This window comes from Eulemur rufifrons, chromosome 15 (assembly GCF_041146395.1).
Source record: "Eulemur rufifrons isolate Redbay chromosome 15, OSU_ERuf_1, whole genome shotgun sequence".
Lineage (NCBI taxonomy): Eukaryota > Metazoa > Chordata > Mammalia > Primates > Lemuridae > Eulemur > Eulemur rufifrons.
In genome coordinates, this window is record NC_090997.1 from 6,244,888 (window position 1) to 6,265,620 (window position 20,733).

General features: G+C 50.2%; 1 protein-coding gene across 1 annotated transcript in view; it reads left to right on the forward strand.

Annotated features, from left to right (window-relative positions):
• PNPLA1 (patatin like phospholipase domain containing 1) overlaps nt 1–20,733 on the forward strand; it is a 39,704-nt gene that overhangs the window by 6,275 nt on the left and 12,696 nt on the right. Inside the window, 4 exon segments of the mRNA XM_069488519.1 lie at nt 15,024–15,256; nt 16,727–16,792; nt 17,816–18,025; nt 18,957–19,017. Of these exon segments, the coding sequence (XP_069344620.1) occupies nt 15,024–15,256; nt 16,727–16,792; nt 17,816–18,025; nt 18,957–19,017 (570 nt within the window).

The window sequence follows — 20,733 nt, forward strand, 5'->3', positions numbered from 1 at the left end:
GTCATAGCTCACAGCAACCTCAAACTCCTGGGCTCAAGCGATCCTCCTGCCTCAGCCTCCTGGGTAGCTGGGACTACAGGCATGCACCACCACGCCCGGCTAATTTTTTTAAAAAGTTTTTTGTAGAGATGAGGTCTTGCGATATTGCCCAGGCTGGTCTCAAACTCCTGGCCTCAAGTGATCCTTCCACCTCAGCCTCCCAAAGTGCTGGGATTACAGGTGTGAGTGCCCAGCCAACATTCTTAATAGTTGTAAAAGCTTGTCAGTAGATTATCTCATGTTTTGTGTAAACAGTCACACTATCTTCCTATGATGAGAGTCTTGTCTCTTTTTCTCAAAAAAAAAAAAAAAAACATTCTTAAACACGTGGCCTCAGGGCCTCTCTCCTCAAAGCCACACCCCCTCTTTTTTCCTGGCCTGGTTCTTCCCTGTCCTGAGATTGTATGTTTTATTCCTGGAAAGGCTGAGGCCACAGAAGGTCCATCCTCTGGCCTGTGTGCTTAGTTCTGTGAGAGGGCCAATTTGGGAGACATGAAAATGTTTGTGAAAGCACTTAACACACGGTCTGATTTTCCTTAGAGATGCAGTAAACCTTCATTCATTCATTCATTCACCTAGGAAAGGTGGTCTCCATGACAACCAGTACAGGATCTAGAATTTCCAATCTGGTAGGAAGTGGGGTTGGAAACTTGCCTCAAAGCTGCGTTTACATAATTTTGAAAAATAAAATTTTTTCTTATCAGAGAATGGAAATTTAGCAGATTTAAAACCCTATCCCCGCTTCAGCTATCATTTGGCACATTTCTCCCCATAAAAACTGCACAGCAAGCCAGTTCCCTCCCTCCCTCCCTCCTTCCCTCCTTCCTTCCTTCCTTTCTTCCTTCTTTGCCCAAGTGTTAGCTGAGCATATACTAGGCCCTGCGAAGGATACAAAGATATCATACAAAATGAAACTGTGGTCTTGCCCACAAGGAGCTTACCTGAAGGCAGCCACTGAATAGTTATAATGCGAGAAAAGTCCAGTTGACCATTAGAGAACGAAAAGGCACAGGAGTGCAGAGGGAGAGAGGAAACACCTCTCATCATGGAAGGCCTCATGGACGTGGCAGTTGAGCTAGTGCTTGAAAGGCAAGTGGAAGTGGGACAGGTAGAGACAGGTTAGGCAGGAACCGAGGCTTGTAGCAAGGACAGGGCATGACAACATGACAAAGCCATGCAGTGGAGAAATGTGGTGCCGCCAGAGGGTGGTGAATAGTGCAGGTCGACTGACGCTGGGAGTCGACAGGCATTGCCTTTTCCTGTGGTTCCAGAGGGCCCCCGCCATATCTGCACCCCAGCTAGCCAGAAAGCGAAAAGGGGAGGGCATACCGCTTCCCTTTAAGGGCAGGGCTTGGAGGTGACACACATCCTGTTAGCTACATTCCGTGGGTCAGAATTTAGTCACATGGCCGTACTTGGCTGCACGGGAGGCTGGAAAATGAAGACTTTATTTTGGGAGGCCATGTGTCCAGCTAAAAGTTGAAGATTCCATTACTTAGGAGGAAGCAGAGAACGGACACAGGGGATGACTAGCGGTCTTTGTCGTCATAACCATATTGGTGATGGTGATATGAGGATGGTGGAGAAAACCTGTCGGTTGCCTGAGACCAGGACCACGACTCCGAAACCACCAGGTCAGGTGCAGTCTGTCATGTGTGGGTGGCTCTGCTCTGAGCCACCAGCAGCTGCCCTCCTGGTAGCAGGGGCACGAGTGCCTCAGTCCTGCAGGGGGCCTGGGCAGTACACACAGCACCCACCGTGTCCCCTGCCTAGAATGACCTTCTGCTCTCCAGGGAGATCACCTCCTGCCAAGACACCATCAATTTTACTCCCTCGAGCTCTCCTTTCCGAGACGTCTAGTTCGCCCGTAGTACCTGTCCACCTCTTCTGGCACTTGACGTTGTATAGTCTTAACTGTTCAGATGCTGTGTCTCATTTCACCAACTAGATTGTTTGAGAAATCTGAGGTGTGTGCGTCCCATAACTCCCACAAATTGCTCATCAAACAAGAGCTGCTTGATAACTCCTGATAGCTGCTGGCTGCTGGCAGGTGTGACACTGAATGTGTCTTTGCAATTTGTATTTTGGGGTTTGCCTGGCTCTTGGATAGTTTTCTGTAGTTATGGATGTGATGTATAGCACTAGAATGTCATAGCAAAAGATCAGTAAGTCCAACTCCCTCATTTTAGGAAGTGCCTCGTTGGAGGTGGACCTCACTTAGGCCAATGGTTTCCAAACTGTGTTCCAAGGAGCCCCTGGGTTCTGCGGAAGGGGCTAGAGAGCAGGTGCGGGCATACCTGAAGCCCTGGCGTCATTAGTGCAGCCCCACTGTTGTCCATCTCATACGTGGGGATCTTTCAAAATTTTATTTAAAGAAGTCTTTATTTATTTATTTAATTTTGAAAATCACTCTTTGAGCCTAATTCCCTCAAGGTGCAGACAAAGAGGTTGAGGACCAAGTCTGGCTGGGTTCCAATGCTGAAATAGCCCACGCGTGCACTTGCTCATTCTGGGTCCCGGGGAGCCGGCAGCGAACAGGCAGTTGGATGAAGGCCCTTGCAAAGCCGGCACGCTCTTGATGGCATCAGACCACAGATAACTAAGCACATAGAAAATGCCAGCATGTGGCTCCAAAGAGGAAATAAAGCAGGGGAAGGGTGGGAGGATGATGGGAGGGTGCAGTTTTAGGTGGGCTGGTCAGGGAAGTCCTCTCTGAGGTGGACGAAGCTCGGGGACTAAGCTGCTCGCTCTGAGGGATGCGCTCCAGGCTGGGAGGTCAGCCGGCACAACTGCCCCGAGGCAGAAACGTGCTTGCACTCTCAGAAAGGAAGGCGGCTTGTCCTTCGCACAGGAAACAGGCTCCAAAACCACCTTGCACAGCAATGCAGGGGCCAAAGGGGTGGCAGGAGACCCTGGTTCACACGTGTGGGTCCCACAGCTCCCAGAACCACTCCTCTGACGCAGACAGTGTTACTAAAGTTCGGCCCTTGTCCCAGAGGCCGAATCAGTGAGAACTAAGAATGAGGACAAGTGGTTTGAGGAAAAGGAAAGAGAAGTTTATTAATTTGCTGACAAATGAGGAGGGCAGCAGTCTAGCGTCTAAAAAGACCACCATCCTGCCTTTGTAGAGCCGGCTCCTGTGGTTTAAGATGCTGGAAAACCAATAGCAAAGAACAATTTCCTGCCCCTTGGATCACTGGCCTCGGGCAGAAATGCAAGTTTTAATTCCCAAAAAGGTTGGGGTTTTAAAGAGACAACTCATAATACATGTGCCGTTTTTCAGACCTTTACCTCTGTTACAAGGGGAGCTAGCAGTATTCTGCTCTGCCCTCCACCTGGGTCCAGTGCCGCCTCGGGCAGCTCCTGCCCTCCCAGTGACTAAAGGCCTCTTGGGGCCCTGGAGCCAGAGTGGCTGAAGTTATCGTCACTGGTAGGTGGCTCAAGGTGTATTCCAGGCCCACTGGGGACTCCGGGCCTGGCACGAGGGGAACAAGGCTACCTCTGTGAGAACCTGACTTTGGTAATTCCCTTCCTTAGTCACTCGTGCGCCTGTCTCTGTCACTCAGTTGAGGAATGAGACACTGCCAGGAGTGGGGGAGAACACAGTTCCCAGGAAGGAAGAGGGCTGAGCTGGATTCTAGCTCTGCCACTGAGCACTGTGGGTTCTTGGCTAGCCCGTAACCTGCCTCAGCCTTGGTTTTCCCACCTGTAACCTGGGGTTGGGAAAACATCCCTTGGACATAAAATAACGGTGAGGGACGAAAGAAGTCATGGATGTGTTCTAGGCACGGTGCGTGGCAGATATTCATCACAAAATAAGTCTTTGATGAATGAAGGTTGGATGAATGGATGAATAAGTGGAAAGAAAATTATCTCGAAATACAAAAGCATAGGTAAAGCAGTATTTTCCAAACTCATGGATGTCCTAGAGAACTGATTAAACTTTATTAAAATAAATAAACAAAGGTGACTGGAATCCAACCTGGTCCAGTTAATGTTTTTACTATTGTAATTGTGAGCTCATCTGCACAAGGACTTGGTTTTTCTTTTTATTTATTATTGTTTTGTTTTGTTTTTGAGACAGAATCTCCCTTTTTCACCCAAGCTGGAGTGCAGTGGTATCATCATTGTTCACTGCAACCTTGAACTCCTGGGCTCAAGTGATCCTCCTGCCTCAGCCTACCAAGTAGCTGGGACTATAGGCACAAGCCCCAACACCTGGCTAATTTTTCTATTTTTTATGGAGATGGGGATCTCACTCTTGCTCGGGGTGGTCTCAAACTCCTAGCCTCAAGCAATCTTCTTACCTCGGCCTCCCAGAGTGCTAGGATTATAAGTGTGAACGTTTTTTCTTTTTATTAAAAAAAATTTTTTTATAGAAATGGGGTCTTGCTATGTTGCTCAGGCTGATCTCGAACTCCTGGGCTCAAACGATCCTCCTGCCTCAGCCTGCCGAGTAGCTGAAACTGCAGATGCTCATCACTATACTCAGCAAGGACTTGGTTTTTCTGTGGGACTTCTGTGTGGCCTGGGCGATGGGAGGACCCATTTCAGCTGGTTTGCTTTGGTCCTGGGCAGGCACCCCATGGTTATTGCCAAGTTGGGACCAATTTTCATGTTAATTACTCTGCAGGTTGTACCAATTCAAGCTCTAAACTACATGTAATGCAGGCTTAGGGCTTTGATCTTTTTGTGGGACACTTTGGTTTTTTTTTTACCCAGAGCCCTGGCAGGCACAAGCCACTGGCACCTTTCAATGGTCAGGTGGCCTTTGGAGGGTCCTGGCTTTAAGCGGAGGTCTCAGTTCACCCAGCTCAAGACCATAGTCCCTGTTCCTGCCAGTTTCTGGTCTGGTAACAGTCTCTCCAGCCACCATATCATTAGCTTTCCTTCTCGTACCACTGGTTTTTGTTCCCTCTGCCTTTCTTCCCTTTCTTTCTCATGAGTTCCACTATGTCTTACAATTTTGTTTTATATTTTATTTTATATTGGACTTTTTGTTGTTATTGCTCTTGTTTCTGAAGCTGAAGTGGTTCCTCTTTAGCTCAGCTCACAAGACCATTGGAGTTGGAAGTTTCTCCAATGTTCTTCAAGACATGAACGAGAACCTCCGTATTTTCCTGTTACAGGTATGTGTGTGCCTGTGCGTGTGCGTGTTGCCCAGATGTACCTTGGATTTCGGTCCCAGCTGCTGGGTGCACTTTCAGAATCAAAATGTCTTTATTAAAAATCATTCGCAGAATTAGCCGTCTGAGATGGCAGTGTTTTCTGTAAAAAGGTAGACTGCTCAGATTCCATCCTAGTGTCATGCTAATGATAGCTATTTGCCAAGCACTTAGAATGTGCCAAGGACTGTGCTGAGTGCTTTGTATGCCTCATTTACTTTAATCCCTTAAAACCCTATCAAGCAGATAATACGTTATACTCAGTTACAAATGAGGAAACAGGGATTTAGAGAGATGAGATAATTTTCCCAGGTTTATACAACAGAGCCAAGACAGATTTCTCTCAATTTCTACATTCTACACCCTCTCTACTCATGATTTCAGAAGGTGCTTTGCAAACAACACAACTGTCTTGCTAAACTCCAGGGCCAGGTAATTATTTCCACATTGGTTAAGAAAGTGAGATCGAATGGCATGACAAATGCAAAAAGGACTTTTAATAAATACTATAGAAATGATGTTATTATGGGGTGGTTGTTGAAACTCCCACTACCGTTTGGGAATCAGCATCTTTCAACTCATTGGAAGGAACTTGTGTCTCACATGTTTAAACCTCTCCAGCCAAATGGACAAAGATTTATCTTCCCCAAACAATTCCTTGGACTTTTAAGTAGAACATAGGGTGGAAAATCTGGTGAAGCTCTGAACGTATGGATTACACAGTGGAAACATCTATTTGGAAAGCGACTCACATAGGTGACATACATTAATCCCTCCCCTCGCAGCAGCACTAGCTGAGCCCTGTGGGGTGCCAGGCACTGTGCGCCTAACAGCCTTGCTTGATCTGTGGGTTTTCTTAATTTAATAATAACAACCTTTTTGTTTTGGAATAATGTTAGATTTATAGAAAAGTTGCTAAAATAGTACAGATAGTTCTATATATCCTTCACCTGGTTTCCCCCAATGTTAACACCTTACACTTGTTAACACTAAGACATCAGTACCGGTGCATTACTATTAAACACACTGCAGGCTTTATTAGAATTTCACCCGTTTTCCCACTAATGTCTTTTCTTTGTCCTGGGATCCAATCCAGGATCCCACACTGCATTTGGTGGATCCATTTTTAAACGAGCTCACTTAGACTGTGCTAAAATAACATTGTTTGCTTCACTTTGGGCTCAAATTCAGGAAAGACAGTTGAGCTTCATTTCCAGTTTTAGGGGGACGATATGCAAACACACGGTGCACAAACCTCCAGACTTTTTTGGCTCCGGTGAGTTGGGAGTTGACCCGTCGATCCCGAGGGTAACCCAACTCTGTCCTGCTGAAACCACCACGTAAGGAAGAATCTTCTCCTCCGCCGGGCTTAGAGTCTCGTGTCCCTCCACGTGGGAGCACGAGTGGGAAGGAGGCTGGGCGGAGCAGAGGGCTCCGTCATTTGCTCTATCAGACCTCAAGTCTGGCCGCGTCGCCAAAGAATTCCCCTGTCCTCAGACCACTCGGAAAGATTCTTGTCAGCCCGGCAGAGTGGAAACCCTCTTCAGTCTCCTCTTCAGTTTGTTCATTCATTCACTCATCTTTCACTCATTTATCATGAGTTTATTCAGCAAACATTTCCTACCGTGTCCCAGGTACTAAATTATTAATAAGTGCCGGGCAGCAAAACAAAAATAGTCCCTGCTTTTAGCATTAAATAGTTCATTTACTCATTCTTGAATACCTACTTACCTTGAATTCAACACTGAGCTAGGCAATGGTGGTGGAGAAGGGTACTCATTTTTTTTTTTTTTTTTTTTTTTTTTTTTGAGACAGAGTCTCTCTCTGTTGCCCAGGCTAGAGTGCCGTGGCATCAGCCTAGCTCACAGCAACCTCAGACTCCTGGGCTCAAGCGATCCTCCTGCCTCAGCCCCCCGAGTAGCTGGGACTACAGGCATGTGCCACCACGCCCTGCTAATTTTTTCTATATATTTTTAGTTTTATATATAATTTCTTTCTATTTTTAGTAGAGACGGGGTCTCGCTCTTGCTCAGGCTGGTCTCGAACTCCTGAGCTCAAACAATCCGCCCACCTCGGCCTCCCAGAGTGCTAGGATTACAGTCGTGAGCCACCGCGCCCGGCCCGAGAAGGGTACTCTTGATTTAGGCCCTGTCCTCAAGGGATGTCGCCAGCCAGAGAGATAGGGCAGCGGCTGGGCAGCCTGAGATCAGTGGTGTAGACCATACGTGCCAGAGGCAGTTGTTCAGGGCACGGAGAGGGCTCAGCTCAGGTGACTGGGGAAGGCTTTATGGAGGAGGCAGATCTTAAACTGGGCTTTAGGGTAAGGTCTGGAGAGATGGCAAAAAATAAAAGTGGCAGTGGGTGGGTGGAGAGTAGCAGGAGTTTTCAGGAGGTGTTTATCACTGACCTGGCTTAAGAAGTGGTCGGGGGCCCACATTTCAATGTGTGATTTGGGTTCAGTTTCTCTAAAGAGAGTCTTCCTGTCTCCCGGGGACATCTGAGCCCGTAGGAGGTGGTGCCTAAGCTGGATCCTGGAGAGGCAGGTCCCCACGGGCCTTCGTGGAGCTATCTGGTCCCACCTTCTCATGCCACAGTGGGTCACGGAGGCTCTGAGGGGTGACATGCATGTCCCTGGTGGAGGCAGCGAGCTGTGGTAGAAACAGCACTGGCTTCAGGCCCTCAGGGGTTGGAGCCCAGCGCTGCTGGTTTTTAGCTGGGTGACTTTGGGCAAGTTACTCTTCAGCCTCAGTTTCCTCATCTGTAAAGAGGAGGTAACCATAGCACTTACCTGCAAAGAGTGTTGTGAAAATTAAATGAGACAGGCCTCAGGACCTGGCACAGAGGCTGGAAACAAGGAGGTACCAAAAAGCAGTAGCTATTAAGAGCAGTCAATCCTGTGGTTTCACGAGGACTTCAAGGTGCACGTAACATAGATGGAGAGAGACTCAGGTGACAGCCCCAACAACTGGAGCCTCAGATGTCTGGGGCATGAATAACTCCAGGTGGCGGAAATTAGCCTTATTCACCGTGGTTTCGAAAGAGGGAGGGAACCCGGCTGGCAGGGAGGCCGGGCCTTCCTCTGCAGTGGCGCCCTAATTGGAGAGAATGCCAAGTGAGGACACGCTCTGAGATGACCTCCTCTGGAGGTCCCCTGACCACACACACAGGTGAAACAACTCCTAAGACTAGGCGGTGACTGCTTCACAGCAGGCACATCATCCTGGTGTCCCCTGGGAGGTACAGGCAGCATCTATAGGGCAGGATGGGCCACAGCCTAGATGGAGGCAATACTGGTTTCTACCTTGGAGCAGGATCCTGAGGGGACTTCTAGGTCCACCAAAGAAAACAGAGGGAAAAGGATGGGGGCAATGGCCCTGAGCACATTATAGTTTCCAGAGAACTTTCTAGACACAGCACCTCTCCACCTGCTTCACCCGAGGGTGCTGAGTAATAACCTGCAGTGCAACGTTGGGAGGTGGTGCCTGGGTTCTCGGGGAGAGGAACATGGGAGCGGGATGAGGCCCCGGGCCCTGTACCCGAGGACTGGGAAAGAGGCTGGGGACGCCTTGCTAGGAGCCCAGGTGATGAACCAGCCCGAGACACTTCTGTTTCCATAGCAACCAGATATAAGACAATCTGAACTTTTAAACCCAATTCTTTAGCAAACTCCTAGAGTTAGAGAAAGGTCTGTGTGGAGGATTGTTATTATCCATAAAAAAAATATTGTTTGTTTTGATTTGGTTTGGTTTGAAGTGCTAAGTAGGTCAGAGTTGCTTTGCTTTTGGCTAAAGCCTATAATGCATTCAGAACAGAGCAGAAAAACGCAAGTTTTCTCATATGCTCTAGTCTGCTCACAAAAACTGTGTGCCCTAGGGTATACCCACCCCTTATCATTTATCCACCTGTCTAGCCAATATTCAACGATCTTAACCTACATCCTGGGTGAGATGTCTTGCCTCTACAATGAGAGAATTAGTTGGGACTATTTTGATTCCGGCTCATAGAATCTGAAGAGTTTCAGGGTGGTGCTTGAAGGGGCTTCCTTCCTAAGATGAGGAGGGGCGATGGGACAGAGTTTAGGACCCCATCTAGCTTCAACCCAGAACAGCTCTATTTCTAGCTGTTTTATATATTGGGTTTCCATTTAAGGTTTGTTTTGAACAAAGGCTTCCTGACTGAAAATTTGCTGACCCAGAGCGTCTCTATGGGCCTCCCAGTAGGGACACTGTAGCTTCAAGCCACATTGTTTTTCAGGCAATGCCCCTGCAGTGCAGGGTAGAGAAATAAAATGGTGACTAAACCAGGGTCGTTGCTCCTCAGGGGCTCGCTGTCACTGTGAGGATAAACTGAGATCACAGATGCGAAAGCCTGCTTGGGTAAACGGCTGTTGTTAAGGCATTCATTATTATTATGGTGGAGCCGGGCAGTCAGGATATACCCACAGGAAAATGCAGCCTCAGTTCATCCTGCAATTAGGGACCAGTAGGAGCAGCAGACTCCCAGGTGCTCCAAGCAGGGATTCCGAGACTTGCCAGGGCTTTCCTGCTAAAGCGCCGCTCGCAGGAGCCTCCCCAGGGGCGTGCGCTCCCCTCCCGGCTGGGCTCGCTGCTCCCGGTGCCCCCGCCCCCCGCCCCAGCTGCTCGGGAGCACCGCCGCCGGCGGCTGCGCCTCGCGGTGATTGGTCGAGCTGGAGGCTGTTGCTAGGCTACCGGTCCCACAGTCCCATCCTTATCCTCCGCGCAGATCATCCCGCAGGGCAGACCTAATTCCCGCACCCTGCAGAGAGGATCCCCAGCAGCTTCAATTGTCAGCCCAAGCGCCCGTCTTTCTAGGATTTTCCACTTAGAAGAGGCCGTGTGGAGGAGGGGAAGAGAAACCCTCTATTTTTACCCTCTGGGTCATCTTGAATAGCTACTTTTCTCTCTTGGCCTCAGTGTCCCCCTTCGATTTCTGGAGTCCGTTTATTTATTCATTATTCATGCGTACATGCATGCTTATTAAGTGCTTACCATGTTCTAGGGGAAAAGGAATGAGTAAGGCAGAGACCATCCTTGCCCTCCTGAAGGGGGGAATATTATCCACTTAAATAAGATAAGCACATATCCAATTATCCCTTTTCTTCCCCTGCAATAATTTTGCTAGCCCCCTTTTCCCCTACTAAACCTCCAGGGTCCCCCAAGTTGACAGGAGAGCGAGTGCACTGCCAACCATGCCCAACTACTCTGAAGCAGGGCAATGCCCCCCTCACGCCACGCTTTTACTTTGGTCCTTTGATTCCACACGTGAGCCTGGCCACAACTGGACGAGGACGTGGGGCAGGGGCATTGTTCCCTGCTCAGATGAGCAAGGTGAGAGTCAGAAACATCAAGAATCCTTGTCCATGATCACATAGGCGTTTACTGGAATGACCAATACTGGAGCACTTACTGTGTACAGGCACTTTGAAAAAAAAAGTGCTTCATAGCAACCCAGTAAGGTAGGTATTCTTATACCCATTTTACAGGTGGCAAAATTGAGGCTAAAAGAAGTTATGTAACTGGCCAGTGATGACCCAGATAGTATGTGGTGAAGCTGGGATTTGAAGCAAAGCTGCCTGACTCCAAAGACTGAGCTCTTTCCAAGAAATGGATGTGTTCACAAAACAGAGTAAAGACTTTCTGAGTGGCTGAAACTTGGAAATATGGCTTGAAGTGCCCTTCAAAATCTCCCAGTCCCAGCGTCCTAGTATTTTTCTACTGAAGTTCTTGGCCCAATAGATTCTTAAAACCTGATGAGCTGACCACACTAATCAGCACGGTTAACTCTGTTATCTACCCATCTATCTGGGATAACCTTGCCTTTGAACTTTTATTGGGTAATTAACTTAAGTAGTTCTTCCCTAGGAGCATCTCCATAATTCTCAGGTTTTCTTTTCCTTTGTTCACACATTGAACAAACACTAAGCACCCACCAAGTGTTGTGGGAGGCTTGGTGGGTGAAATGAGTATGGTTCATCTCTTCCCTGGAGGAGTTTCCAGCCTACAGGGAAGGTTTCTGAAGGGTCTTCAATGGGCAAAGCACAGTGATAGGCCATTGAGAGGGAGGAGGAAGACCACAAAGATCAGCCCTCAGACTTTCATTCTCTGAGTGGAAGCAGGTGTGGTAGTGTGAGCTAGGGGTGGGCATGGGCACCCTGGAGTTCTTCTATCAGGATGCCTTGGGCCTGCAGTGCTGCTTCTAAATCCCACCTTGCTATGGTCTGTGTGGGACACTGGCAGCCTGCAGCGTGGAGGAAGGAGGCCTTTAAATTGGAGAAGGTGCTGGAAAGTATTGAGATGTATAAAGAAGGAAGCTAAATTTATTCCTTCTCCCAGCACCCAGCAATCGCTGCGCTTAACACTTGACTTTCTACCAACATAGACTTGTTTAACCAGAAGGTTAGTTGCTTCTCCCCCAAGTGGGAAAAGAAAGAGTGAGAAGAGAGAGAGGAAGAGAGAGACAGACAGCCAGACTGAGACAAAGAGAGACACAGAGGGAGACCGACCCACACATAGACAGAGACCTGGAGAGAGGCAGGAAGATGCAAAGATAAAGGCAGCCTTTGGGCCGGGCGCGGTGGCTCACGCCTGTAATCCTAGCACTCTGGGAGGCCGAGGTGGGCGGATCGTTTGAGCTCAGGAGTTCGAGACCAGCCTGAGCAAGAGCGAGACCCCATCTCTACTAAAAATAGAAAGAAATTATATGGACAGCTAAAAATATATATAGAAAAAATTAGCCGGGCATGGTGGTGCATGCCTGTAGTCCCAGCTACTCGGGAGGCTGAGACAGGAGGATCCCTTGAGCTCAGGAGTTTGAGGTTGCTGTGAGCCAGGCTGACGCCACGGCACTCACTCTAGCCTGGGCAACAAAGTGAGACTCTGTCTCAAAAAAAAAAAAAAAAAAAAAAAAGGCAGCCTTTGGTTTGTGGCTCCAGGGAGCAGCAGGAAAGAATTTTATACTGAGCACCAGTATAAAATTGTCTGGGAGAAATCAGACAACCTCTTGCCCCCTCCCTCCCTGGCTACATGACTGGCTAGAGCAATGCTAATTCCCAGATAGCACTATTTTCAGATGTGAGTACACTGGAAATGTCAATACTGTTTCCATTATCTTGTCCACTGTTTTGTCTCTGTCACCCACCCCCAGTCCTGAATAGCTGAGAATTGACTGTAGATGAATGCTATACCAAAGCCGCAATTAAAATAAGCATTACAAGACTTTAATATGCATACCTTTGACCTAGCATTCTCACTTCTAGGAATTTATCCTAAGGAAAATAATTAAGGACATGGGCAAAGAATATAGCCTGAGATTGTTTATGGCACCATTATTTAGAAAAGCAAGAGAACAAACAAAAAAGGAAACAAACTAAATAGCCAACCCCTACTGGAGACCTGATCAATAATAATGGTATAACTTTACAATAGCTTTCCATGTTGCTTTTAAAATTGGGGTATAAATGGATATTTATTGAACTGGAAAGACACTCGTGATACATTAGGTGAAAAAAGCAAGTCATAAATAGTGTATATAGTATGATTTCCTATAAGTAAGAATAAAAATGAAATATATAATCTAGGAAGACAGACAAATGTTAGTCTCTGGGTGGTGGGATTATAAGACACTTTATTTATTTATTTTTTTCCTTTTTGCTTATCTACATTAAAGAAATTTTTTCCCCACAGTGAGCATGTGTGATCTATGCAGTAAGAACAAATCTCCTTGCATCTATCCAGTGGTGCCTCCTGCTGGGAGTCCAGGAGTGCTCGGGCAAGCTGGATCCTGTGCCCCTGGCTGCAAGGCATTGTGGGAAAAGCCACTGACCCACATGGAGCATTAAGCTGCTCATTAAGCATTCCAAAAGCAGCATGTCCCCACCCTGGTTAGACTCCCCAGCCCAGTTGGTCTTATGGGTGAGACCTCAGTGACCCAACACCTTGGCATCCAAATGTTTCATAACCTGAAGGAAAACATGACATGTGTGTCCATGTCAGCACATGGTAAAGCCAACCGCGCTAAGACTGCAGGGCCTTCCCCCCTGCCAGGAGCACCCTGCCCTCTAAGAGGTGACAGAAAAGATGCTCTGTTGCTCAGGTCTGTCCTACTACACACTACACACATGCAGGTGTGATTCTGAATGTTGGCAAGAAAAGGCCATCACCGTGGCAACCTGGCTCACTCAGCCTCTTCATCCCTGGGATGAGTCCAACACCCAGGGAGAAAAGGTGGGATTTGGAGCCAGAAGAATCACTGCCTGGCTGTGTGACCTCAGGCAAGGCACTTCGCTTTTCCTCTGCCTCAGTGTCCACATCTGCAAAATGGTGCTGAAGCTCCTTATCTAGCGACCTCTAAGGCTGGTGTGCACTAATCTGTGAACTGTAAAGCACAAGAGGAGTAGAGCATCCCTGGTTTTGATTTGTCTCCAGATTTCTGTGTGTGATTTTGGGTAAATTGCTTAACCTCTCTGTGCCTCAGCTGCTCTCTTTATAAATAAGAGAGAGAGGTACATGGTGATGACTCCGAGGTAAACTGTGAGGCGCCAGTGAGAATCCCAGAGTCTTAAAGCGGGAAGGAGTCTTAGGCCTTACCACCCACGTGGGAATCCCTTTGATAAGTTCTCCAACAGAGATACCTGTCCAGCCTCTGCTTGGTTACCTCCCGCAGCAGAGAGCTCACGACTGCACAACTTCCCAGGTAGCCAGTGCTACCTGGCACTCACTGTAAGAAAGTTCTTCCATATAGGATGTTTTATAATTAGATGTTTGGTTTAAAAATGTAGCATTCCTTTACAGAGCTGTTTCCACTCCGGATTTCCCAGGGGGCTTGCACAGGGTAGGAATGAGCAGCAGTCGGCAAAAAGCAGAGGCAGGCTCGGCTCTGGAAGCAGCTTAGGCTTAGCGTAGTCAAAGGAGCCTGGGTTCTGGGGTCTCACATCCTCGGTTAAAAATCCCACTTTGTCCACTTACTCACTGGCTGACCCTGGGCAAGTTATATTACCTCTCTGAGCCTCAGTTTCCCTATCAGTAAAATGAAGATCGAAATACCTACCTCACAGTATTGTTGTAAAGAATTATGCAAGTTAGCAATTTTCATTAAGCTTACAACCCAGACTTCCCTGGTGGCATTCTGGGGACTTGGGGTGGGGAAGGTTACACCCTCTCTGCCACCCTGGAACAGCACATCTGCCCACGGAGCGCCTGGCGTGTGTGAGCCTGCGTGTGCTCCTTCAGGGCCATCCCCCTCTCAGCCTTGTGCCAGGGGCCATGAGGGAAAGAGGACGTAATGGCTTCAAGACAAAGTTCACCCCCTCCTGGCAATTCACCTGCCTCAAGGCCAACACCCCCTCCCTGCCCACAGACTCAGTGGGCGCTAAGCAAGTGTCCCAGGGTGTCATTTGGTAAAGACTTTCGACTGTGTCAGTGTTTTAATAGGAATCTCATAGAGGGCCCACAAAAGTGTGGTCTAGCAGTGGGCTTCCAGGAAGGAAAGCTATCTTGGGGTGGGAAAGTGTTCCTTTAGCCATTGATGTGAAAGTTTCTGTTGCACAGCCACTCCTGGACAGGGACTCAGGGTGTCCAGCTCTGCCACACCCGGCTGTGGGCTCTCTGGAGCCACTGACTTCATTCTTCAGCGCTGTGCTTTCCCCCGCTGCAAAATGGCAGGCTGACTGCCGGGACCTTGCAGGCTTCAGAATTCTAGGTTTCCCCATCAGTCTGGTGCAGGATGAGACGACAAAATCACCCTAGACCCACTGGCCCCCGGATGCCGCCGACCACCTCCTGCTCTCTGCTTCCTCCGCAGATGAGTACCTCAGGGTCCTCAACCTGGGCGTGTACGAGGTGAGGAAATCCTTCCTGGGGCCCTTTTCTCCGACCTGCAATATGGTGAAGATGATGAGGAACTTTCTGTACCGGGTCCTGCCGGATGACTCCTACAAGGCCACCACGGGGAAGCTCCACGTGACCCTCACCCGCTTCACGGATGGAGAGAATGTCGTGGTTTCAGAGTACACCTCCAAGGAAGAGCTCATCGAGGTGAGAGGCTGGGCCTGGGGAGGGGAGGCTGGGCCTGGGGAGGGGGGGCTGGGGGCGGCTGGAGGCTGCACCTGCTCTCTCAAGACAGCGCGGGGTGCTCCATCTGTCTGCCGTGGTTCCCTAGTCCTCCCCTTCCTTCGTGCTCCTCATCTCTCTGTGCAGGGCGCAGAGGTAGAGGATACGGGACCAGAGAAGCCCAAGACAAAGCAGGCTTGGTCACTGTCCTCAGCACCTCAACACCCAGAGTCCCCAGGGCTCAGCCCCTGCTTTCGCCTGTGTCCTGCCCGCCCCTCTGTGCTAATCCTGAAGCTTCTCAGAGGCCCGGGTGCGACCCAGAGAGGACCATGCCTCCTTTAGGGCCTCCCAGCCTGGGTTGCAGTGAGTCCTCCCTGAATTACTCCCAGTTTTGGGGGACAGTCAGGCGACATGGGCCCTTCTGCCCCCTCTCTTTCAGTGGCCCTTGTTAAAGGATTGAATTATCTATCACTGAATCAGTTATTGTTTAGAAAAGTGCATGCTAACCCAACAGTGCACTGTTCTTGTTCTAAGCTCATTACTCTAAGTTTTATCTATGCATTATAATACAGTTGCTGGAGAGTGCCATGGCCAGGCCCAATTTCCTTTCAGGACAAAGAGGGTAAACTGCATCGACCTCCATCCCATATTTCCACTCTCCTCCTCTCCTCCAAATACAGGCCCTTTGCCACCCCATTCCCACATCCCACACTGGCCTGGCCATGGTCCTGGGGGTGGGAGATGAACAGGCAGTGGGCACGGACCCCCTCCACATGGCTCATGGCCCTTGAAGTTCATTGGCACCCTAATATTCAGATCTGCCTCCTCATACCCTCCCGCATTCTGACGTCATCTCTGACTGTGTCAGTTTTCTCTCCCCAGCCCTCTCCCCAATCCGCCCACTGCCACCAGGCCACCATAGCACACCTCATACACACCGGACCTCTGGGCACCCTCTGCCTGCATCCCCTCCTTCCCTCTCCCCTGCTTCTCCTCTGCAGAACAGGCACTCCTGCCCCGCCCCACCCTGGGGCCACAGTGCCCATGTCACCTCCATCAAAGCACCTGTCACCCCACTGTACTGTCACCTCCTTGCTTGCTTCCTCTCTTTGACATTCCCGGGCCTGGCCTGGGACCAACACACACACTAATGGCTGTTGAGTCCCATTGGTTTCATAAAAATTTTGGCATCAAAAGTGACCCTGGAGTGCTCGCTTCGGCAGCACATATACAAAAGTGACCCTGGTGACATTGGAGCCACCCTCCCCCTTTCAAGTTCTGATGTCAGGCCCAGACTGACCAAGTAGGGAATTGAACCCAGGGCTCTGCTCCTCAGGGCGGTGCCTTCACCATGGGTTTCAGGAGGTCCAGGCTGCTGGTGGGTGGTCTGGGGCGGACAGGTGACTTGTCCCCGCCCAGCCGGCCTCCACCTCTCAGGCCTGTCCCCTCCCACAGGCGCTGTACTGCAGCTGCTTCATCCCGGTCTACTGTGGCCTCATCCCCCCCACCTACCGCGGCGTGGTGAGTGCTCCCTCGTGGTGAGGGGGTGAGCTGGGATCCTGGGGCACCTCGGGGTCCCTGTAACCCACATCTGGGGGAGAGCTGAGGGGTCGTCTCAGAATGCAGTGGGAGGCCCCAGAGTTAGAACGTTTTTCTTTTTTTTTTAAACTCAGAATTCCCAATGTGGGTGGATTTGGGAGGCTTTAAGATGAACTTCCCCAGCTGGTTGGGCTTCTCTCTAGACCCACCAACCCATCACCGAGCCCGGCACATCAAGGCTCCCCACGCTTGTCTGATTCTCCCAGACTTGACCGACAGTGTAGAACACTGGCCCTGAGCGCTGGGACCCGGAGTCTCAAAGGATGAGGATATCTGAGACCTTCTAGGCCAGTGCCTCACGGACTTTCATGGCCCAGGAATCTCGGGGAGCTGTGAAATAATCCAAATGCTGACCCAGCCAGTCTGGGGAGGGGCTGAGATTGTGCACCTCTAACCAGCCTCAGGTCACGCCAGTGCTGTGGGCCCACGGGCCACACTCAGAGTAGTGAGGGTCTAATCCACGCCCCCCCTCATTTCATATACAGAGAGAATAAGGCCCAGAGATTAGCATTCACGTAGTAGATGGAGCCCACATTGCATGTGGACAATCCTCAGGCACCCCAAGAGTTAGAGCCTTGGTGTTTGTTGTCCTTCGTTTTTAGGTGAGGACGTGGAGGCCCCAGGAAGGGCAGGGCCCTGAGGGTGGACACACAGTGAGGCTGTGGCAGGGAAGCACGGTCCCCCTCACAGATCCCGGGAGCCCCACTCTCAGCACCATTAAGATGCTGGGGGCAGGGGGCAGTGCAGGAACAGAACACTGGGCTGGGAGTCCAGAGGCCAGTGTGGACTCGCCAAGTGGCCTTGGGCACACCACTCACCCACCAGGACCCCAGGCTCAGGGCTCATGCTGAAGGGTCTTCTGTCCCTGCTGCCTCTTGATGTGCTCCCTAAGTGGGGATGAGACCTCCGACCCCAAATGAGCATTTTGCACTCCACCCCTCACAGAGGTACATCGATGGGGGCTTCACGGGCATGCAGCCCTGCTCCTTCTGGACCGACTCCATCACCATCTCCACCTTCAGCGGGCAGCAGGACATCTGCCCCCGGGACTGTCCCGCCATCTTCAACGACTTCCGCATGTTCAACTGCTCCTTCCAGTTCTCCCTGGAGAACGTGGCCAGGATGACCCAAGCACTGTTCCCACCGGACCTGGTGGTGAGAGGCAGGGGGGGCCTAGGAGACAGGGGAATCGGGGGAAGGTGACAGGGCCTGGGGCTGGGATCAGGGACCAGTTGGCCGCACTCAACTTCCATCTGTGTCTCCTCCCCTCAAATGATCCCTTAAACCTCCTCCTAGACCAGCATCTTGGCCGTGCTGCCAGCTAGCTATATGAACTTCAGTAAGTCCCCTACGCTCTCCCAGCCTCAATTTCCTCCCCTGTTAAATGAGCTGGTGACAGAACCACTGATAGATGTCAACTGAACCCTTCTACCCTGACAGTCAATGTACCAAAGCAAGGGTCAGCATACTGTAGCCACGGGCCACATCCAGCCTATGGCTTGTTTTTGTGCAGCCTGTGAGCTAAGGATGGGTTTTCCATTTTTAAAGAGTTGTAAAAAAAAAAAAGAAGAAGAAGAAGAAGAAGAAGAAGAAGAAGAAATAGAAGAACATATGTCAGAGATTGTATGTGGCCAGCAAAGTCCCAAATACTTTGTGTCTGGCCCTTTACAGAAAAGGCTTCCTAGGCAATATCTCATGTAATCCTCCCGCATCCTCTGCGATAGGTGCTATTACTGCCCGTATTCGACAGGTGAAGAAATTGAGGCTGTGAGAGGTTACATCCGCAGAGCCCAGATCTGAGCACAGACTCCAAATCGGGCTCTTCCTATGGCCTGAATGCGCCTTCTCTGGTTCCGCCATAAAATCTCACCCTCTCCCGCCCAGGGGCGGCTGCGGACCAGCTGGGAATGGTGTGACTCATTAATGCAGCTCTCCTGGGTCATGGGACCAGGAATTGCTGCCCAGTTCTTCTTAGCAGATAGTGAGGGAGGGGACACTGGATGGGACGTTTTGCAAAACCCGTCAAATAAAGTTCAAGAGCAGTGAAAGTAGCTGCAGCCGTATTTTCCTGGCGCCCCACCCTCAGATCCTGCACAATTACTACTACCGAGGCTACGACGACACCGTCCTGTACTTGAGGCGGCTGAGTAAGTACCCAGGAGGGCCCCGGGACGGGAAGTGTTGGGGGGTAGGACAGGACAGGAAGCAGAAGGTCTGAGTAGAGGGGCATCCTTCTGCTCCCCCCGTCTGTGACGTGGAGACCCCCTTCACCCGGGAGGGCTGGAAACGGGGGTGGGGACCTGACAGCCCACATTGTCCAGGACACGCCACTGGGGCCAGAAATCAGGATCTCCGTGGAAAGGGGGCTTTGGGGTCAGCTAACCGCACGGTGTCTAGGTGTTCGTGCACATGTATTTATGAATTTAAAAACTATGTTTGGGAAGTATGTAGTTCAAATCGTCCTGGAGAATTCCATTTTCATGTTATGTCCCTCTCTTCTACTTTATTCTCTTTCCAATAAAACCATACTGTTCATGTAGAACTAGCTGTGACTAGTTTATATCGTGTAAGACGTTGAGTGACATTGATCAACAAGTCAGAGAGCAGAGCCCCTGCCCTGCGCTGGCTGGAAAGGTGCGTCCTCCGCGCATTACCAGGGCGGTGGCGCCGGATGCGCCCGCTCCATTAGGCCGTGGCAAGCATCTTCGCTGAGACAAAGGAACAAAAGCTTTGCCATATTGAGAATTAATTCCTTCGAACGCGTTTTCAGAACAAGGGATTATTAGATCCAAGAGTGCTTTCCTAATGCTCTGCCTGAAGCTTTCTCCACGCTGCCACGTGGTCCGCGGGAGGGGCCCGCTGGCAGTCGTGTGATGTCCCCCGCAGCGTGTGGCAGGCTTGGCTCGATTGTTGTCTGAGTTTCCAGATGTTCCCTATTAGAAGCAAGGCTGTGGTGACCTTTTTTGTGTGCGCGTAGGTTTAAACAATACTTTCATGGTGAGATGAAGGGGTCGAATGAGATCTTTCTTCCTCGGATATGTTTACTTTTTTTTCTTCTTCAAAATTGCTTCTTGCTTTCCCGAACTCCCCTTATCCTATCTCTTTACTTTCTCCCGGTCCTTCTCCCCGAGTGGGCTGGGGAGGAGAGCCGGGGAGCGGGGTGGGGAGAACGTGGGCTCCGGAGCAAGAGGCCCTGGACCCCACCTGCCCCCAGTGGCGCAACCTTAGGAAACTTCCTTCTGCTTTCTGAGTCTTGGTTGCCTAATCTACAAAAAAGGGCTTAGATCTTAGTTCCTAAAATCTACCCACTTGAGCTGGTAATTGATAGTCTGGGGCCTCAGTTTCCTCATCTGTAAAAGGGGGCTAACCGTGGAACCCACCGCAGAGTTGTGTTATGCACGTAAAGCAGTGAAGCCACATAAAGTCCTTAGCGTGATGCTCAGTAAGTGTCGCCCGTGACGAGAAGGGCAGCGTGCTGAGTCCTAGCCTAGGTCCATCCAGCCCAGCGCCGGGTGGAACCTGGCGGTAGCGCTTCAGGAACCCACCCCAGACCTCGGGCAGTGCGTGGAGGATGGCAGCTTCTCCCACGGCCCTGAAATCACTCCAAGTAGGAGCAGGTACAACTCACCCAGAAGAAAATGGCTGGTGCTGCCTACCAGCTATTTTTGCCTCTTCCGATTTGCCAGTGTGTGCACGGCTTTCTCAGCGCAGGTTCCGCCTCCACCACCTAAATCCTCTTGGATTTGTTGGGCTGGATTTTTCTCCTGCATCACATGTGCGCAGGAACTACTGACACATACTCAGAAACTGTGGGTGGTGCCCAGAGCCACACTCATCCCCACCTGCCATCAGGGAACAGAAAC